The sequence below is a fragment of the Sciurus carolinensis genome, chromosome 4 (genome assembly GCF_902686445.1).
Source record: "Sciurus carolinensis chromosome 4, mSciCar1.2, whole genome shotgun sequence".
Classification (NCBI taxonomy): domain Eukaryota; kingdom Metazoa; phylum Chordata; class Mammalia; order Rodentia; family Sciuridae; genus Sciurus; species Sciurus carolinensis.
The window spans coordinates 101,016,715-101,034,878 of NC_062216.1; the positions used below are offsets into that span (position 1 = coordinate 101,016,715).

Genomic DNA, 18,164 nt, shown 5'->3' on the forward strand with positions numbered 1-18,164 from the left:
GTATCACCTCCCAGCCTTCAGTAGCCTGATGTCTTGGAGGAATCTGATAAAGCAGCTCATTCGAAGAATACTGCCCCTAGCCCCCTACTGGTTCCACGTTTTGGAACTGGCTCTGTGCGGAAATGCTCTCACTGTGGGCCTGCACCGTGCAGCTGGCCGTGTGGGAAGAGCCCACTGCCGGAGTGTGGAAGACTACCTTGGGAAGACTCAAGCTGCCCTGCCCGGCTCTGCTAAGCCACCTCTATCTGGGCCTGCCACCCGGGCTGAGCTTTACCCAGTGGGCAGACTCACCCGTGGCTCCACTTCAGTCCGAGTCTCTCAATGCCTCCCCTTCTTAACTCCTGGGTTCTGGAGCGACCGGGGGTGCAGTCTCCCTCTAGGCCGCCATCTTGGATCGCCCCGTGAAGAGAGCCCGCAGCCGGAGTGGGCAGAGCCGCCTGAAGAGGTCTCCGGCTGCCCTGTCCTTATCCCTGAGGCTGACTGCAGATCGAGGCTCTCCGCTGGTTCTTTGCAGGAGTACACTGCACTGCAGGGGCTCCGGGACTCGGAGCGTGCTCTGTTCAGACAGGCTCTCACTAGCGGGCCAGTTCCGTTCCGAGAACCTGGAGAAGCTGGCTGTGTGGGTGGGGCCCACCGCCGGAGTGCGCAGGACTGCCTGTGGATGACTCTAGCTGCCCTGCCCGGCTCCGATAAGCCACCTCTATCTGGGCCTGCCACCCGGGCCGAGCTTTACCCAGTGGGCAGACTCACCCGTGGCTCCACTTCAGTCCGAGTCTCTCAATGCCTCCCCTTCTTAACTCCTGGGTTCTGGAGCGACCGGGGGTGCAGTCTCCCTCTAGGCCGCCATCTTGGATCGCCCCGTGAAGAGAGCCCGCAGCCGGAGTGGGCAGTGCCGCCTGAAGAGGTCTCCTGCTGCCCTGCCCTTATCCCTGAGGCTGACTGCAGATCGAGGCTCTCCGCTGGTTCTTTGCAGGAGTACACTGCACTGCAGGGGCTCCGGGACTCGGAGCGTGCTCTGTTCAGACAGGCTCTCACTAGCGGGCCAGTTCCGTTCCGAGAACCTGGAGAAGCTGGCTGTGTGGGCGGGGCCCACCGCCGGAGTGCGCAGGACTGCCTGTGGATGACTCTAGCTGCCCTGCCCGGCTCCGATAAGCCACCTCTATCTGGGCCTGCCACCCGGGCCGAGCTTTACCCAGTGGGCAGACTCACCCGTGGCTCCACTTCAGTCCGAGTCTCTCAATGCCTCCCCTTCTTAACTCCTGGGTTCTGGAGCGACCGGGGGTGCAGTCTCCCTCTAGGCCGCCATCTTGGATCGCCCCTATAACAAGGTTCTAAGTAAAGCATTTTGCTATTTACTTTCCATTTGTCCCATCTGTTATTTATTCCTCTGTCTTCACTTTCTTGCCTCTATTCAAATTATTCAACTATTTTAAATATTGTTTTAATTTTGATAATGGATTCTTTGGTTTTTTATTTAAAAAAATACATTTTAGTAGTTGTTTTAGGGATTAAAAGATTCACTTTTCGGTTATGAGTTCACTTAAAGATAGAGTGCAGAGTTCTACATACTGACCTATCTCTGCTATTATCATGTCAAATGGAGGGAAAAGTAGAGAGTTCCCACTTACCCCATCCCCACACAAGCATAGCTTTAGCCTTCCCATTATCAACATTCACACACAAGTGGCACATTTGTTACAATTAGTAGGCCTGCATTGTACAACATGATCACCCACAGTCCACAGTTTACTTCAGGATTCACTCTTAGTGGAGTGTTGTCCATGAGTTTGGACAAATGCATGTCATGAATCTACCACTATGGTTTCATAGAGTATTTTCACTATGCTATGCTGGTCGTTAGGTGTGGTTTTTTTTTGTATTGGTTAGGTTTTTACATTCCATCCAAGGTTTATAATAGTCATTTTCAGGGAGTTTAGTCTCACACAAACTCCTCCATCATTACCAAATATTTACTTTTCACCTTGAGAAATCAGGTCACTAAAGGTGAAGTCATTTTTATTGCCAGCTTTAGATATAGGACATAGAGGTTGAACCTAAGACTTTCTGAAAACAGCAGAAAACAATATCTAGTAATATTTAAGAGTTTTTAAGTATTTTCACAGTCATTAACTCATTTGGTTCTTATAGTAATACTGATAACTTGAGCACAAGCTACTTAAGGACATTAGAGTATTGACAAATTAACGCATATTTTGTGAAAGAAATCTTTATGATAAATAGCCCTGTGGCTTAGATTTATCAATAACACAATTACAAGTATACTTAGCATTAACATATTTACTTGTAATTAAACCACTAATCTCTAATTAATACTTGTCATCCAAATACATCCTTCTTAAAATGGTCACTGCACAATTTTTGAGACCGACTGCTTCACATTCTCTATTTCATAGACAGTCAAACACTACTAATGAGCAGTAAATTACAGGAACAAGTTCCTCAGGATAAATTTGTTTACAAAGAACCTGCCCTTTTAAATAATATTCTGGAAAGCATCTTATTGACATAGTTTAAACACTGTAAAATTACAGAGGAGAGAGGTTCATTGATTATTTTTACCCAAAAAGACTGTTTTTAAAAAAATTATTTTGAGACTCAAAAAAAGAAACCCAAATTTGTTGTGTTATTAAAGAGAAATACATGGAAAAACATTTTTATAATAAGAGCAAGCAAGCAATGGATTTATCCCTACCTTCCCTCTTACCCTGTGCCAAACTCCCAGATGATCACCAGTCTCCACCTAGTTGTTCTGCTTCTCCCTGTTGCCCAGACACAACTGGATCTTTTGAACTGTATAGACTTTGAAAACTGTATTTCAACTAGAATTTCCCTTTTTCTCACTGTTCCTGGAACTTTACTTATAAAAATAGCTCCTACGTCTCTCTGTTCATCAAAAAATGATTTACTTGTATAACATCCAACCATAAAAGAAACTTTGACCCATCCAGTATAAAAGAGTCTCCCAACTATATCAAAATCTAAGAAACATTTCTGTCAATGAATTTCATCTTCCATGTGTCAGAATCCAGTCTCTACTGTAAAAATTATCAACAGATTTTTGGATTATAACTCTTGAAAGCAGAAACAGGAAGAATAACGTGGTTAGATTTTGGGTATGAAGACCTAATTTCTGCCAAATGGTCTCATGGCACAGTGGTCTCTGACCAAGAGGTCTCAGGCAAATATTTAACTTCTCTGAACTTCAGTTCCTCAAATTAGAAAACGGAAGTGGGGGGGGGAACAGTTTTGCCAACCTCTCAAGATTTTGGTCAGGATCAAATGATATTTGCTAATGAGCCTCAAATTTATTTCTCACTATAGTATGAGCTAGTAAATCTGGGACACCACCGAAGCACATCAAATGTTAGTAACCTGGAATTTCGGAGCAAAGGCAAAATTAAAATAAAAAGTTAACTGTTAGAATGCCCAAATTCTTAGATGGTAGGAGACATATTACTTTAAGATATACAAAAATGTGAGCTTGAGAAAGAGATATTAAATGAAATACTAAGGTGCAAATTTTTCTTAGGATTTGTGAAATACACTGCCACAAAATTCTGAAGTATCTATTGTTACAGTTCAGAATAAGTTATAATTTCTGACAATTCCAAAGTCTACACCTAATGGTAAGTTAGAACTTCAATACTTATTTGACTGTAACCACATTTCTATTAGCTCAGGAGTCAGATGGGCAAACATCCCACTAAAAATAATCAATAATGGAAGATAACAGCATATAGAAATTTCACCTTTAGAAAAAGTAAACATATTTGCATGCGTACGTAATTAAAAGTATATTCATGTACATGATAAAGTGGACTCAAAGTAATTTGGTAAATGTCTTGGTGAATATGAGCCAAGTTAGTTTTCCTATTCTCTAATATTTTCACCCTTAGACTGACTCGCTAGTAATGTAGGAAAAGTACAGGGAGGCAAGCTAATTGGTTTTATTAATAATTTATGTCTCCAAATTCAGCTGGTAACGACTTAATTTCTTCGAAATTTATTTGCAATCTCTAGTGTCTGCTTTCATATGCTTCCCATAAGGCATTTTATTTGTTGTTTTTTAGATATACATGACAGTAGAGTGTATTTGACATAGTATACATACAAGGAGTACAACCCATTCCAATTGGGATCCCATTCTTGTGGTTGTACATAATGTGGAGTTACGCTGGTTATGTATTCATATATAAACAAAGGAAAGTTATGTCCAATTCATTCTACTCTCTTTCCTATTCCCATCCCGTCTCCCTTCCCTTCATTCCCCTTTGTCTAATCAATGAACTTCTATTCTTCCCCTCCTTATCCTCCCTGTTGTGGTTTAGCAGCCACATATCAGAGACAACATTTGGCCTTTGTTTTTTTTTGGGACTGGCTTATTTCACTCAGTATGGTATTCTCTAGTTCCATTCATTTACCAGCAAATACCATAAATTTCATTCTTTTTTATGGCTGATTAATATTCCATTGTGTATATATACCACATTTTTTGTTTATCCATTCATCTGTTGAAGGGCACCTAGGTTGGTTCCAAAGTTTGGCTATTGTGAACTGAGTTGCTATAAACACTGATGTGGTTATGTTACTGAAGCATGCTGAATTTAAGTCTTTGGGTATATATAGAGGAATGGTTTAACTGGGTCAAATAGTGGTTCCATTCTAAGTTTTCTGAGGAAACTCCATACTGCTTTCCAGAGTGGCTGCACCAATTTGCAGTCCCACCACTAATGCATGAGTGAAACATTTCCCCCCACATCTTCACCAACATTTGTTACTTCTATTCTTTTATTTGTTTGCTTGTTTATTTTTTGGTACAAGGGATTGAAACCAGGGGCACTAAAATACTGAGTCACATCTCCAACCCTCTTTTATATTTCATTTACATACAGGGTCTTATTGAGTTGCTTAGGGCCTCACTAAGATGCTGAGGCTGGTTTTGAACTCATTTTCCTGCCTCAGTTGGGATTATAGGTAGGCACCATCTTGCCTGGCTGTAACTTGTCTTCTTGATCATTGCCATTCTGACTGGAGTGAGATGGAATCTCAATGTAGTTTTAATTTGCATTTCTCTAATCACTAGAGAGGTTGAGCATTTTTTCTTTTTTCTTTTTCTTTTTTTTTTTTTTTTTGACCATTCATATTTCTTCTTCTGTGAAGTACCTATTCAGTTCCTTAGACCATTTATTGATTGGATTATTTGGGAATTTTTCTGGTGTTGTTTGAGTTCTTACATATCCTGGAGATTAATGCTCTCTCTGAGCAAGTAATTTTTCTCCCATTCTATAGGCTCTCTGTTCACATTCTTGATCGTTTCATTTGCTGTGAAGCAGTTTTTTAGTTTGATACCATCCTTTTTATTGATTCTTGATTCTATTTCTTGAGCTTAAGGAGACTTATTGAGGAAATCAGTTCCTGAGCCAACATGATGGAGAGTTGGGCCTACTAAGTACAGGGTCTCTGGTCAGATTCCATGGTCCTTGATCCATTTTGAGTTGAGTTTTGTGCAGGGTGAGAGATAGGGGTTCAGTTTCATTCTACTATATATGGATTTCCAGTTTTCCCAGCACCATTTGTTGAAGAGGCTATCTTTTCTCCAATGTATGTTTACAGTGCCTCTGTCTTGTATAAGAAAACTCTATTGATATGGGTATGTCTGTATCTTCTACTCTGTTCCATTGGTCTTCATGTCTGTTTTTGCGTTAATACCATGCTGTTTTGTTACTATAGCTGTGTAGTACAATTTGAGGTCTGGTATTGTGATGGCTCTGACATCACTTTTCTTGCTAAGGATTATTTTGGCTATTCTGGGTCTCTTATTTTTCCAAATGAACTTCATGACTTTCTTCTCTTTCTATGAAGAATATCACTGAAATTTTAATGGAAATTGCATTAAATCTGTATGGCACAATTGGTAATATGGAGATTTTGACAACATTAATTCTGCCTATCTGAGAACACAGGCCATCTTTTCATTTTCTAAGGTCTTTAATTTCTTTTAGTGTTCTGTAGTTTTCACTGTTAGAGGTCTTCCATCTGTTTTGTTAGACTGATTCCCAAGTCTTTTTTTTTTTTTTTTTTTTTTTTGAGGTTCTTATGAATGGATAGTTTTCCTGATTTCTCTTTCAGCTGATTCATCACTGGTGTACAGGAATGCAATTGACTTATGGGTGTTAATTTTATATCCTACTACTTTGCTGAATTCATTTATAACTTCAAGAAGCTTCCTGGTGGACTGAGGTTGTAGCTTAGTAGTGGAGTGCATGCCTTACACACATGAGGCCCTGGGTTCAATATTCAGCACCACATAAAATAAATAAAATAAAGGTATCGTGTCCATCTGCAACTAAATTGTGTGTGTGTGTGTGTGTGTGTGTGTATAAAAACAGTTTTCTGGTGGAGTTTTTTGGGTCTACTAAATATAGAATCATATCATCAACAAATAGAGATAGTTTAAGTTCTTCTTTCCCTATTCATATCCCTTTAATTTCTTTCTTCTAATTGCTCTCACTAGTTTCAAGGATAATGTTGAAGAGAAATGGTAAAAGAGGGCATCCCTCTCTTGTTCCAGTTTTTAGAGGGTATATTTTCAATTTTTTCCATCATTTTTAGAATGATGTTGTCCTTGGGTTTAGCATAGATAGTTTTCTCATCGATGAGTTATGTTCTTACTATCCCTAGTTTTTCTAGGGTTGTAAACATGAATGGATGCTGAATTTTGTCAAATGCTTTTTCTGAATCTATTGAGATAACCATGTGGTTCTTGTCTTTAAATCTACTGATGTGATAAATTATGTTTACTGATTTCCATATGTTGAACCAACCTGTGATAAATTATGTTTACTGATTTCCATATGTTGAACCAACTCTGCACCCCTGGGATGAACCCCATGTAATCATGATGCACTATCTTTTTAATATGTCTTTGTATGTGATTTGCCAGTATTTTATTAAGAATTTTTGAATTCATGTTCATCAGGGATATTGATCTTAATTTTTCATTCCTTGATGTGTCTTTGTCTGGTTTTGGTATCAGGGTGATATGAGTCTTGAATGAGTTTGGAAGGTTTCCTTTTCTATTTCATGGAATAACTTGAGAAAGACTGGTGTTAGTTTTTCTTTGAAGGTCTGGCAGAACTCAGTTGAGAAACCATCTCGTCCTGGGCTTTTCTCTATTGGTAGGTTTTTGATGGCATCTTCTATTTCATTGCTTGAAATTGACTGTTTAAATTTTCTATGTCCTCCTGAATCAATTTAGGTAGGTTATATATCTCTAGAACACATTTCTTTTATCCAGGCTTCTGCTCTACCACCTCCAAGTCCCAACCTTATCAATAAGAAAAACAGAGACCCCACAATGTTGAGCTTAGTTCAGTTTACCTTACAAAATACCTACCGTAGTGCCTATCTTTATACATTCACTAGAATAGTAAATAATGTGACTCTGCATTAATTCTAACAAAGTACTTGCCATGTGCCAAGCACTAGGCTGAACATTTTGCATATAATAATTTAGATCCCAGAGTAATCTTTCAAGTAAGTACTTTTGATTCCTTTCTGTTGTTATTGTTGTTTTATTGTAGAAAAATAAAGCTCAGAGGAGTTAAATGATTTGTTCCAGGTTCACAACTAATGAATGGTAGAAACACATTTGGATTCAGGTCTGTCCATGACTTTGTCACCCTGTGTTATGGTTTAGATATGAGGTGTCCCCCAAAATCTCACGTGTGATGCAATGGAAGAAAGTATAGTGATGAAATGATATTGGGTTGTAAAAGGTTTAACCTAAATTAGTGCATTAATCGCTTGACAGGGATTAACTGGGTGGTAACCGTAGGCAGATAGAATGTGGCTGCAGGAGGTAAGTCACTGAGGACATGCCTTTGAGGTTTATATTTTATCCCTGGTGAGATGAGCCCTCTCTGCTGCCTGATTGATGTGTTCTGAGTTGCTTTCCTCTGTCACGCCCTTCTGCCATGATGTTCTGTCTCGCCTCCAGCCTGGAGCAATGGAGTCAGGGGTCGGCTATCCAGGAACTGAAACCTTTGAAACTTTGAACACCAAATAAACTTTTCCTCCTCTAAAATTCTACTAGTCAGGCTTTTTGGGCACAGTGGTGAGAAAGTTGACTAAAACACCCTGCCTAACGAAAGGAGTCTCAAGCCTCTCCTAAAAACCTCCACTTCGACACAGATGCAGCACATTCATAAATTTATTTTTGCTATTGTATGATTTCTTGCTTTCCTTCCCAGTACTGAGACAATGTTCTTAAATTGTTATCCCTTAGTGAGAAATGTGGCTTTCACTCAGTATATTACAAATATGAATATATATCTATTAGTTATGCCAATAAAATGTTTCAACAAAATGTAAATAGATGATTTAAGTCTTTCTAAAGACATGCATGTTTAAGGATTAAATGACTTCCCTGATTTTCTAAGAAAAACAAAAATTGCCAGGTTATGGTGATAATAGTTACCATCAGCCTCTTTCACTTCATCTACAGTAGAAAAGAAAGGTGAAATTTCCTGCTTCTTCAATTTTCCAATAACTTCTCACTTAGGCAGAGATTGACTATTTCAAAGGTAGAAAGCAGTTTAGCGGTATCTGCAGACACAGCTACCACCTATATCAAATGAGTCCTCACTTTAACGGTCCTGACAAATACAGACTCTCACTGGCCTCAAAGAGTTTTCTCCCATGACTTCTAATAAAACTCCACCAGCTATCTTCAGTGGCTCTTCCTAAGCCAGATGGTTTATCACGCTGTTTACATCATTCAATTCCCCACACCTTCAACATCCAACCCTTCCCCTTTAGCTGTTAGGATTAACTTCAACAGTGAAAATGCCACACAGGTTAGAGTTTGAGTCTATCTTGCTCAATATTCTATTCCAAGTACCTACAAAGTAGCTGCTGAATAAACATTTATTGTAATAAACAATGTCAAGAAAACAAATTAGACGATGCCATGTAACCTGGCATGCACTCTAATAAAATTTCCCTGGAATGGTTACATCAATCTGTTGTTTTGAAAACCATAAAGTAAGAAATCAAAATATAGAACATACAGCCCTTATCTTTAAGATTTAACATAAAACTAGTTTGTTTTTTACAATATTCAGTTTGAATTAATTTTAATGGTTTTAATATCACCTTTTCTCATTTGTTCTGATTCAAAAGAAACAAAAAATAAGGATGATTTCTATATTTTAAATTTATACATATAATATTTTAATGTAACTAGACCTGTATCTTTAACGACTACATTTCTTTCAGATCAGACTGTAGTTTCATAAATCTAAAGAAAGGATGTTAGTTATATCTGTAGTTCGTAAACCATTTGTCAATCACTCATATAATTCAAGAACGCCATGCATATTTATTACTGCATTCATTTTTAAACAAATATTGCAAAAGATTACACACAGTGTGAGAAATGTCACCTAAGTGCTAAAAATCCTGTAAATATCAATTCTTAGTGGTAGATTCCTTATCTATCATTAAAATAAATATCAGCTTCCTGTCTACTTTCAGTTTTGCTGAATGCCACCCACTTACAAATTACCTAGAACAATTGGGAATATCCTGTTATATTTTGCCTACAATTTCTCAATTTTTTCCCATTCTTCAAAATCATGATTTATTTGAAAAATTCAATAAAAAAAAAGCTATTTACAAACCTCCATCCATCCTTTTGGAGATAACTGAAGGCTCCATCAACAACACTTGCAAAGAATTGTCCTCCTGTGATGAAGAGGGTGTTAATGGTGACTAGTCGGCCTCTTAGATTGGGTGGTGAGACCTCTGCAATGTACACTGGCACTGTCATAGATGCAATGCCTAGAAAGAGAAGTGAAAGGTGACCATGAGACACTTAAGCAAGATTTCTGTTGTTATAAATATTAACACAGAATTAAGGCCTATACACACGAGCTTGGTTTTCTACTTTAAACAAAAATGACCACATATTTGAAGATTGCTTTTGTAACTAATAGGGTAACATTGCAGATAAGAAGTATGTGTGATTCCCATCTCGGAGAATCATTTTTTAAATATTATTACTTGAAAGTCTTAAAATGGAAGTACCTCTACAGACCTCAGATAATATTAGAAAATATGTGTGCATTATAATTTTTAAGATCTAAAAATACAAAAACACTCTCTACAAAGAATATCATTACTGAAACATTTATTCTATATGGAAATGTAATCAGACAATGGTAAGAATAACAATTGTCCCAGAATACATATCAACTATTCAAAGTCATCATTTCCAACAAAATACTCCAAACCTTTAAGTTGGCTTACTAATAAAACCCATATTAAGTTACTCTATTCAATTGTCTAGGTTTACATTTCAGAAACAGCTTAGAGACTGGACAGTACCTTCAGGAATTTACAGTTCACAAAAATACATGACGTTACACATAAAATAATGTGTCATGGTTAAGGTGTATTTAGTTATATTGGCTTCAATTTTTTTTTCTATTTAAAATTAATGTGGCATAATCTCTGGTATTAGCTCTAAATTCAGTGATCACCAGAACCACTGTGTGACTTTTTTGTTCATTGTTTGTTTTAATGAACATGTCCTCGCATTACCCTAGGATTGTCAAACAGACAACTAGAGGTGGGAGATGGACCCGTGTTTTTAAAATCTTCCAGGTGATTTTGACACTATGTTTTTTTAAAAACTCAAATTCTATGGTGCAGAACTTTGAGCCAATAAAAAATGTTATTTTAAAGAAAATCTCAGCCCTGCCCGCCACATCTATCTCACTACTGTATGGCACTTCCAATTTTCAGGTATGTCTAGACTAAAACCAATATCTAATCAATACTCACCAATACCTCATTGGGGGAAAAAAAAGAGCAAGATTATTAATGAAAGTTGAGTTGTTTTGTATCTGTATATATCATAAATCAATCTCTACATTAAGCCAGTAAGTTGCACAATAGAAGCATGTAGACTTGTTTTTAATGAGTTAGTGAATTGATTTTTATGACACCCCCCAAAAAAAAAGTCATTATTGAAGAGAGCAGCACCAAAACCCCTGTAGCTTGTTTGAGGGCTGTTGACTGTGCTGTTGCATTCAATAAAACAAACACAATTCTAGTCTGGGTAACAGCAGTAGTTGTGCTTCTCAATCTTTTTTTTTTTTTTTTTTTTTGCAGTGCTGGGAATCCAACCTAAGACCTCACACATACTGGGCAAGCACTCTAACACTCAGTCAACCCAATGATTTTTGCTTGTTGATGGCTGATATAAATCACGCAGCTTTCTCTCGTTTCCCTCTACATGCAGTAATAGATGCCCACCTCCACCCAGGGTTTTGGACTGCAGGGTACTCACTTTGTGAACAGAACTCCCTCCTGATGCCACAGCAGTGTGCAATTTCACCTGTTATAAGTTTTGCTTTGCTTTGGTTTTTTCAGTTTTGTTTTGTTTGTGTGTGTGTGTGTGTGTGTGTGTGTGTGTGTGTGTGTGTGTTTGCTTTGTTCTATCTTTGTGTAAGGCAAATAAATAGGTAAGTTTTATTTAATGACCCATTTACTTCTAGAAAATTCAGAATATTGTTGCAAAACTATTGCTAAGAAGTTGTTAAATTTGCACACAGGTCAAAGAAATACAAATACTTTCCACCAATGTCTTTGCTACTGTGGTACCTGTCTGCATATTTTTATGCATAAGTTTTAAGCATTTCACAGAATAAGGAAATGTCTTTGAACACAGTATGAGTTATCTTTCCAATTAAATCACCTAAACAGCTGAAAATTTCCATTTGACTTACTACTGAGTTTAATAGCACAGACCAATCTAAAATGCCCTTTGTCTAACTTTAAAAGAAGAAACATTTCATACAAATGTCAATGAGTTAATTATATATTCTTAATTCTTTGGGTGAGGAGGTACCAGGGATTAACCTCAGGGGCACTTGGCCACTGAGTCACATCCCCAGTCCTATTTTGTATTTTATTTAGAGACAGGGTCTTGCTTAGCATCTCACTAAGTTGCAGAGGCTGGCTTTGAACCTGCGATCCTCCTGCCTCAGTCTCCAGAGCTGTTGGGATTACAGGTGCACACCACCACACCCAGCTTTAATTCTTTTACTATTAAAACATTTCAATAAAAAAATCAAACACTTCAGCAGGGGTCTTGGCTCAGTGGTAGAGCTCTTGCCTAGCATGTGTGGGGTACTGGGTTCATTTCTCAGCACCACATATAAATAAGTGAATAAAAGGTCCATCAACAATTAAAAAATATATACAATTTTTTTTTAAAAGTCAAACACTAATTTATTATTTGGATTTCTTTCTCTACACTGGTCTATCTGTAAACAAGAATCCAGCTGCTCTCTCTAGCCAGGGGTCTTTAGTTGAGCCATCTAACCCAGAGAATTAAGCATGGAAAATCAGGATGGTTGGTGGTTTTTAAGCAACACATGCTTGTCACGAAATCCATATATCTTACTCTACAAGAAATGCACACGTCCTTAGGCTCATGATTGTTCAGGATGAAAACCAGAGCATTGAAAGTAACAGGTAATGGCACAGGAAAAAGACAGAGGAGCCATTGTATTGAGAGTTGGAAAGAACCCTGAAAGATCTATCCAATGAATGCTCACACTGACTTAACACTGTTAACAACTGCCTACATTCTTTCAGATATTTTAAATGGACCGATTTCATTAATCTTTAGCACACCTCTATTAAGGACATGTAATTATTCCCATTTTATAAAGAAAAACTTTACCCCAGGGCACGTAAGTTGAAGAACCAGAATTAAAACCTGACACATTCCAGGCCCAATTTTGAAGGTGCAGACCATACTAAGTGATCATCACAGATGGAGGTAGGCTCATGAATCAACTCCAACCTTGCCACTTACCAGTTGGTTAAGTTTGCACAAGTTACCTAACCTTTCTGGGTCTCCAGATCCTTATCTAGAAAATGGGAACAAAATTCCTTCATAGGGGTTGACAAGAGTCAATGAGTTAACAGAGTAAAACACTTAAAACTGCACCTAGCATAGAGAAGGCAGTCAATAATTTATCAGCATTTATTATTATTGTCTCTAGTTATAAGGCATCTCAATTTTCAATTCAGTTCGATCTGTGTTTGGTGTTGATGTTAAAGAGTATACATAAAAAAAAAAAAAAAAAAAAAAAAACAGTGCCTCTGCTATGAAGAAAACTAGAGGCAAGCCCTATTTATAAAAGCATGCAACCAAATGAGTAATTTAAAAATAACATGGTAAGGGTCATAAGGAAGCCATTCACTGGGCTTTACCTGGTGATGCTGACAACTGTTGCTTGCTGATGATGATTAGGTGGTAGCTAGGAAAGGCTGGGCAGGTAATTCTGCACAGAAGAGCCTAAGTTTAAGAATGTAAATAAAACAGGGTTCTCTCAGAGATAAAGTGTGAGGCAGAATGTGAGTGAAGATGAGACAGTAGAGAGAAATTAAATTGTGAACGCTGCATTCAGTAACCAATAAGCGTCTGCAGAACACTGGATCTGAGCAGGGCACTGTGCTAAACACTGTGGAGCCAGCACTGTAGGAGACAGAGACACTTTCAGTCCTCATGCAGCTTAGGGTCTCTGGGAAGTGTGAGGAACATGAGAGGATAGTAAAGGGAATGGCCCAGTCTGAGGAATCACAGGGGCCCTGGATAAAGAATTTATATTAGCTGCAATCTAGTGAAAGAGTAGGGCAGAGCTGGGGTGAGGGGCAGGCAGAGAGGTACGTTAGACAATCAGACCTGCTTAGACAAAGACTTTGAGGGAGGAAGAAATGCACCCTGCTGAGGAAAGGGAACTATTTTCAGAGAGATGGGTGGTCACCAGTCAAACTACACAGGAATTTAAAGGCCAAATTAAAGGTTTGGTACTCAGAATCCTTTGAATGGTGTGAAAGAGGAAAAGGCAAGATCAGATTCACTTTTTTAAAGGATAATTCTGGTTGGAGTGTGGGAAATTGATCTCCAGTGAGCAAAAATGCATGGCAGCAAGTGGAGATGGAGCAAAACAGATGAGAGAACCATCAATTTAGTATTCATTCAGACTACAGAGAATCTGGATGGAATGAGATGGATGAGGACAGAAGAAAGTGGAGGACGGCGTTAAGATGGAAAGGAGCATGCTGGTACTCATATAAAGACAGGAAACTCAGGAAGCAGCAAGTCTGGGTGGAAGATAATCAGGTCACATCGTAGCAGGCCTGAATCAGAAGTGCTTTGTGAAATATCCAAGCAGGGAACCAACAGAGTGACTTGTAAGTGTGCCGGAAATACAGGCAACTTATAAGTGAGTGTTCCTCCCTATTCCCCCATGCAAAGAAAGTCTTTACTAGAATGACTGACCCCTTTCCTCCCTCATCCTCAGAGGATAATTTGGGTTTTGTCAGGTAGTTCTTGGTCTCTTATCATGTTAGGCAAAAAAGGGGAGTGGGCAAGGCAAAAGATCTGATTTGTGGGGAGAAGTTCAGATGAAAAAAGATGGAGAGAGTTGCAAGTGATAGGCTCAGAGTGAGTCTGGAGAAAATGGGAGCCTGTGACAAAGGGACTGAGCTCAGTGAGGGAGGAGAGGGGATGGTGGATTTTAAGAACTGCTGCTGAGTTATAACCTACATGCTATTATATTCTTCAAGAGACATAAGTTAAGAGCAAGTACTGCTTTTCAAATGCTTTCAGTGACTGGACTGAATTTCTTTAAGAGCAATTTCAAACAGACTAGGCCAATAAAGCTTAGAAGTTACACAAGTACCTGAAGCCCAAAAGGTGGTTCTGTGCACCTGGTACACAGAACTATGACTATGGGAATGGACCAGAAACCCCTTTATCAGAAAAGTAGTAAGAATGCCCAGAACAAAATTCCAGTGTTTGAGGGACTGCTAGGAGGAATGCAAGGTAGATGATGAGTGAGTATCTGCCATCTCCTTAAATACTACCTTAATTCTACAGACTTTACAAGTCAATCATTTTATTTAATCATCTTATATCATCCTATCAATAGTTAGGTGAGACTGATATCAGACATTATTCCCCTATGAAACATAAAGAAACCCAGTCTCAGAAACAGACATAAGGAAATTTTTAGAAAATTACACAGAAGTTAATGTCAAAATGGGCCTTGCAGATTCAGGTTCCCAACCTTTGTAAAGCGCCATCAAAGACCAAATGTCATGCCTCTGTTTAGAACATAATCCTCTGAAAATGGTTCAGAACCACTTTATTTTTTACCCTATTACCCACTCTAGTGTACATAAGTATCCAAGGGGCAGGAGGGTCTTTCCTCTTTCCTATCTCCCCTGCCTGCTATGTGTGCTGCCACCAGGGCTCATGCTAAAGAGCTTAGATCAATGAGTAAGAAAAACTACTTGATATGATTCGTTGTATGATTTTGAGCTAGACAAATTTAAACACATAAAACTGCTACATGAATTGGAATAGTAGTAAGTTCCATGTTCCCTCTACTCACCTGGGTTCAATAGCCATCTTTTAAGCCCTATCCCTGTTAATTCTGCTTGCTAGTAATAAAACCAATGCATCAAACCATAATTTATGGGTTCCCAAACATGAAGCCTACTTTTGAAAACTTTAAGGTTATGTTACCCAAAAAAATTTCCTTTTCCACTTTGAGGAAACATAGAATACTGCTCCGAGACAAAACTCATTCTAACAAAAGAGGGTTAAGTAAAATCACTAGACATGAGGGTTTGTTTTGAATTACTACTATGTATTTGTATACCTCAGTTCTAGATTTAAATAAACCACAGGAACATTCAAATAAGTAAGTAAAAACTTCCCCAGTTATTAGCCTAAATTCTGTTGTAAAGAAATGACTCAGGCTGGAGTTATGTAGCTCAGTGGATGAGTGTTTGCCTCGTACACGTGAGGCACTGGGTTCAATTCTCAGAACCACATAAAAATAAAAATAAATGAAATAAAGGTACTGTGTCCATCTATAACTAAAAAAAAAATTTTAAAGAAGAAAGAAAAGACTCATTTCTGCTCTGGCATTAAAACCCAAGGAAGATGGTGTTAGGATCCCCAAAATTAAGAATTAGGCACTTCAGAAAGGTAAATAACAAGTAATACTTGAAGTTAAGGGGAGTTCTAAAAAAGAGTTTTTATTTCTTCCCTTCTCCAATCACTAACTCAATAAAATAAATGTCTAGGAAAGAAAGATTTAACAGACCATACTAAACTCATAAATTGCAATTAACATAAGAAATGCAGTGGTACAAGCTATATTAATATTTTACTAGAGTAAAAATAACCACAAAAATCCATGTTGGTATTGTCTCCTAATACTTTTGAAAAGTTTGAGTTTCTACAAAATAGTAAGTTTATATTGATGAAAACTCATCATCATGATTGGCTTGAGGCATGCCATCAGGAAACAGAACCTTAGATACCACAGTGCAACCAGATTCAGACCCTGCCATGCTGATTTACCATCTAAACAGCACAGTGAGTGTAGAAGTTGGCTTTTAAAAGCTGCTGGAAGCCCTTTTAAAGGCCTGAGTCAGAGGTATAAGTAATTTCATAACCAAATAGCATTAGAAAATCCTGTTGTGATGGATAAATACCCATGAATCACAGCACTCTCTCAGCATGATAAGCCATGCAGCAACTAATTAGCTTCTTAGAAGTGCATGAAGCTACCTTCTAATAATAATGTTTCTTGAACAAGAAGGATTTTGATGTCCTAATTTCATTTTATAAATTATTGCTTTAACATCTGTAAAGAAAAAACTTTAATGAAAAGTAACAGAGTCCATCTAAGAAAATAGTATCCTTCACTGTAGTTGTTTGGGTTTGGCTGTCTTGGCCACCGCTGATATGTCTGCATTCTTCTAGATAATCAAGTGTCTATAGTTACCAGATTGTTAAGACACAACCCAAAATTCAGTTTTCATTTTTTTTCTAATAAAGCTTAAGACACTCTCAGAAGATGCTGGGCAACTTCAAAACGCACCCAAGACAACAAAATGCCTAGAACAGAAGACTCAGGTAAGGAAGAGATTCTGTCTTTGGGGATAACTAACAAAGCTAATGTTTTTCATCCTTAAAGAGCTCTTCTTATCAAAGCATTAAAAGCATACTGGCATCTGCTCAGTGCACTCTCAAATGACCTAAAATGACCTCTCCCTTTAGATTACTTGAGAATCTATTGATCTGCCCCTGTCTTTTTTTCACCAGTAACATCTCAAAAGGAACTGTATCACAGTTGTTTCTCCACGCAGAACCAACTACAAGCTTGTTAATGGAATGGTCCTCTCACATTATCTTTTGTACTCAAACTTGCCTAAGTGTCAGGTCCAGGCCCGGACATGGAATAAGCACTTAAAAGTTATTGATTAGTACTATGGGAGACAGACACAGAACCATATTCTTTTAACTTAGTGTTAACTGATTGGTTTTAAACTAAAAATGATATTCAATCTGAAATATCTGGAAATAACAGGTAATAAGGTAAATACAAATCACAACTAATCACCCACAGGTGACCAATATTGAAATTTGGTTATAACAGTCAATATTTTTTCCACAATTCAATAGCTTCCATTCATTGTTCTGCAAGCATTTTTCCTCTTTTGAAGAGAGACTCCAAAAAGAAGTCTCAAGCTTCTAATGTATGCTAAGCAGGTACTGTAAATACAGATGGCTAACTGAGTGTAAAATGTTAGGTATTCAAGCACCTGCAAAACAATTAGGATATAGCACAGTACTCAGACCAAAGAAAATAGTCAAACAAAACACATTCCTACACAGACATTCATAACAATCTGAACAAAAATTTAGAACCACTGCAGTACAAAATCACTTTAAATAACAGTACTATATTCCAATATTCCAATATAGACACTATATAACAGTAGATAATCATTTCCTTGTTCCATATTTAAGTCCACACACACCAGAATGAGAGGCCTGTAATTTTCAGTTACCAGTGTTCTGCCTTCCAGGGAGAATATTCATTCATGAATGAAATAAACTTTGAGTTTAGTCCCAAGGAAGAACAGTGTCATAAAGAGGAGAAAGTATTCCTGCAAGACACAGATGGGAGAGGGCAGGAAAAGAACACTGAAAGAATTTCTTGATGGGAAGAGATGGCAAATAAATTAATACATAT

The 18,164-nt window shown here is 38.0% G+C and overlaps 1 protein-coding gene across 1 annotated transcript in view; it reads right to left on the reverse strand.

The window, feature by feature from the left end:
* Slc2a13 (solute carrier family 2 member 13) overlaps positions 1–18,164 on the reverse strand; it is a 349,537-nt gene that overhangs the window by 296,596 nt on the left and 34,777 nt on the right. Inside the window, exon 2 of the mRNA XM_047548591.1 lies at positions 9,705–9,864. Within this exon, the coding sequence (XP_047404547.1) occupies positions 9,705–9,864 (160 nt within the window). The remainder of the gene's footprint in view (positions 1–9,704; positions 9,865–18,164) is intronic.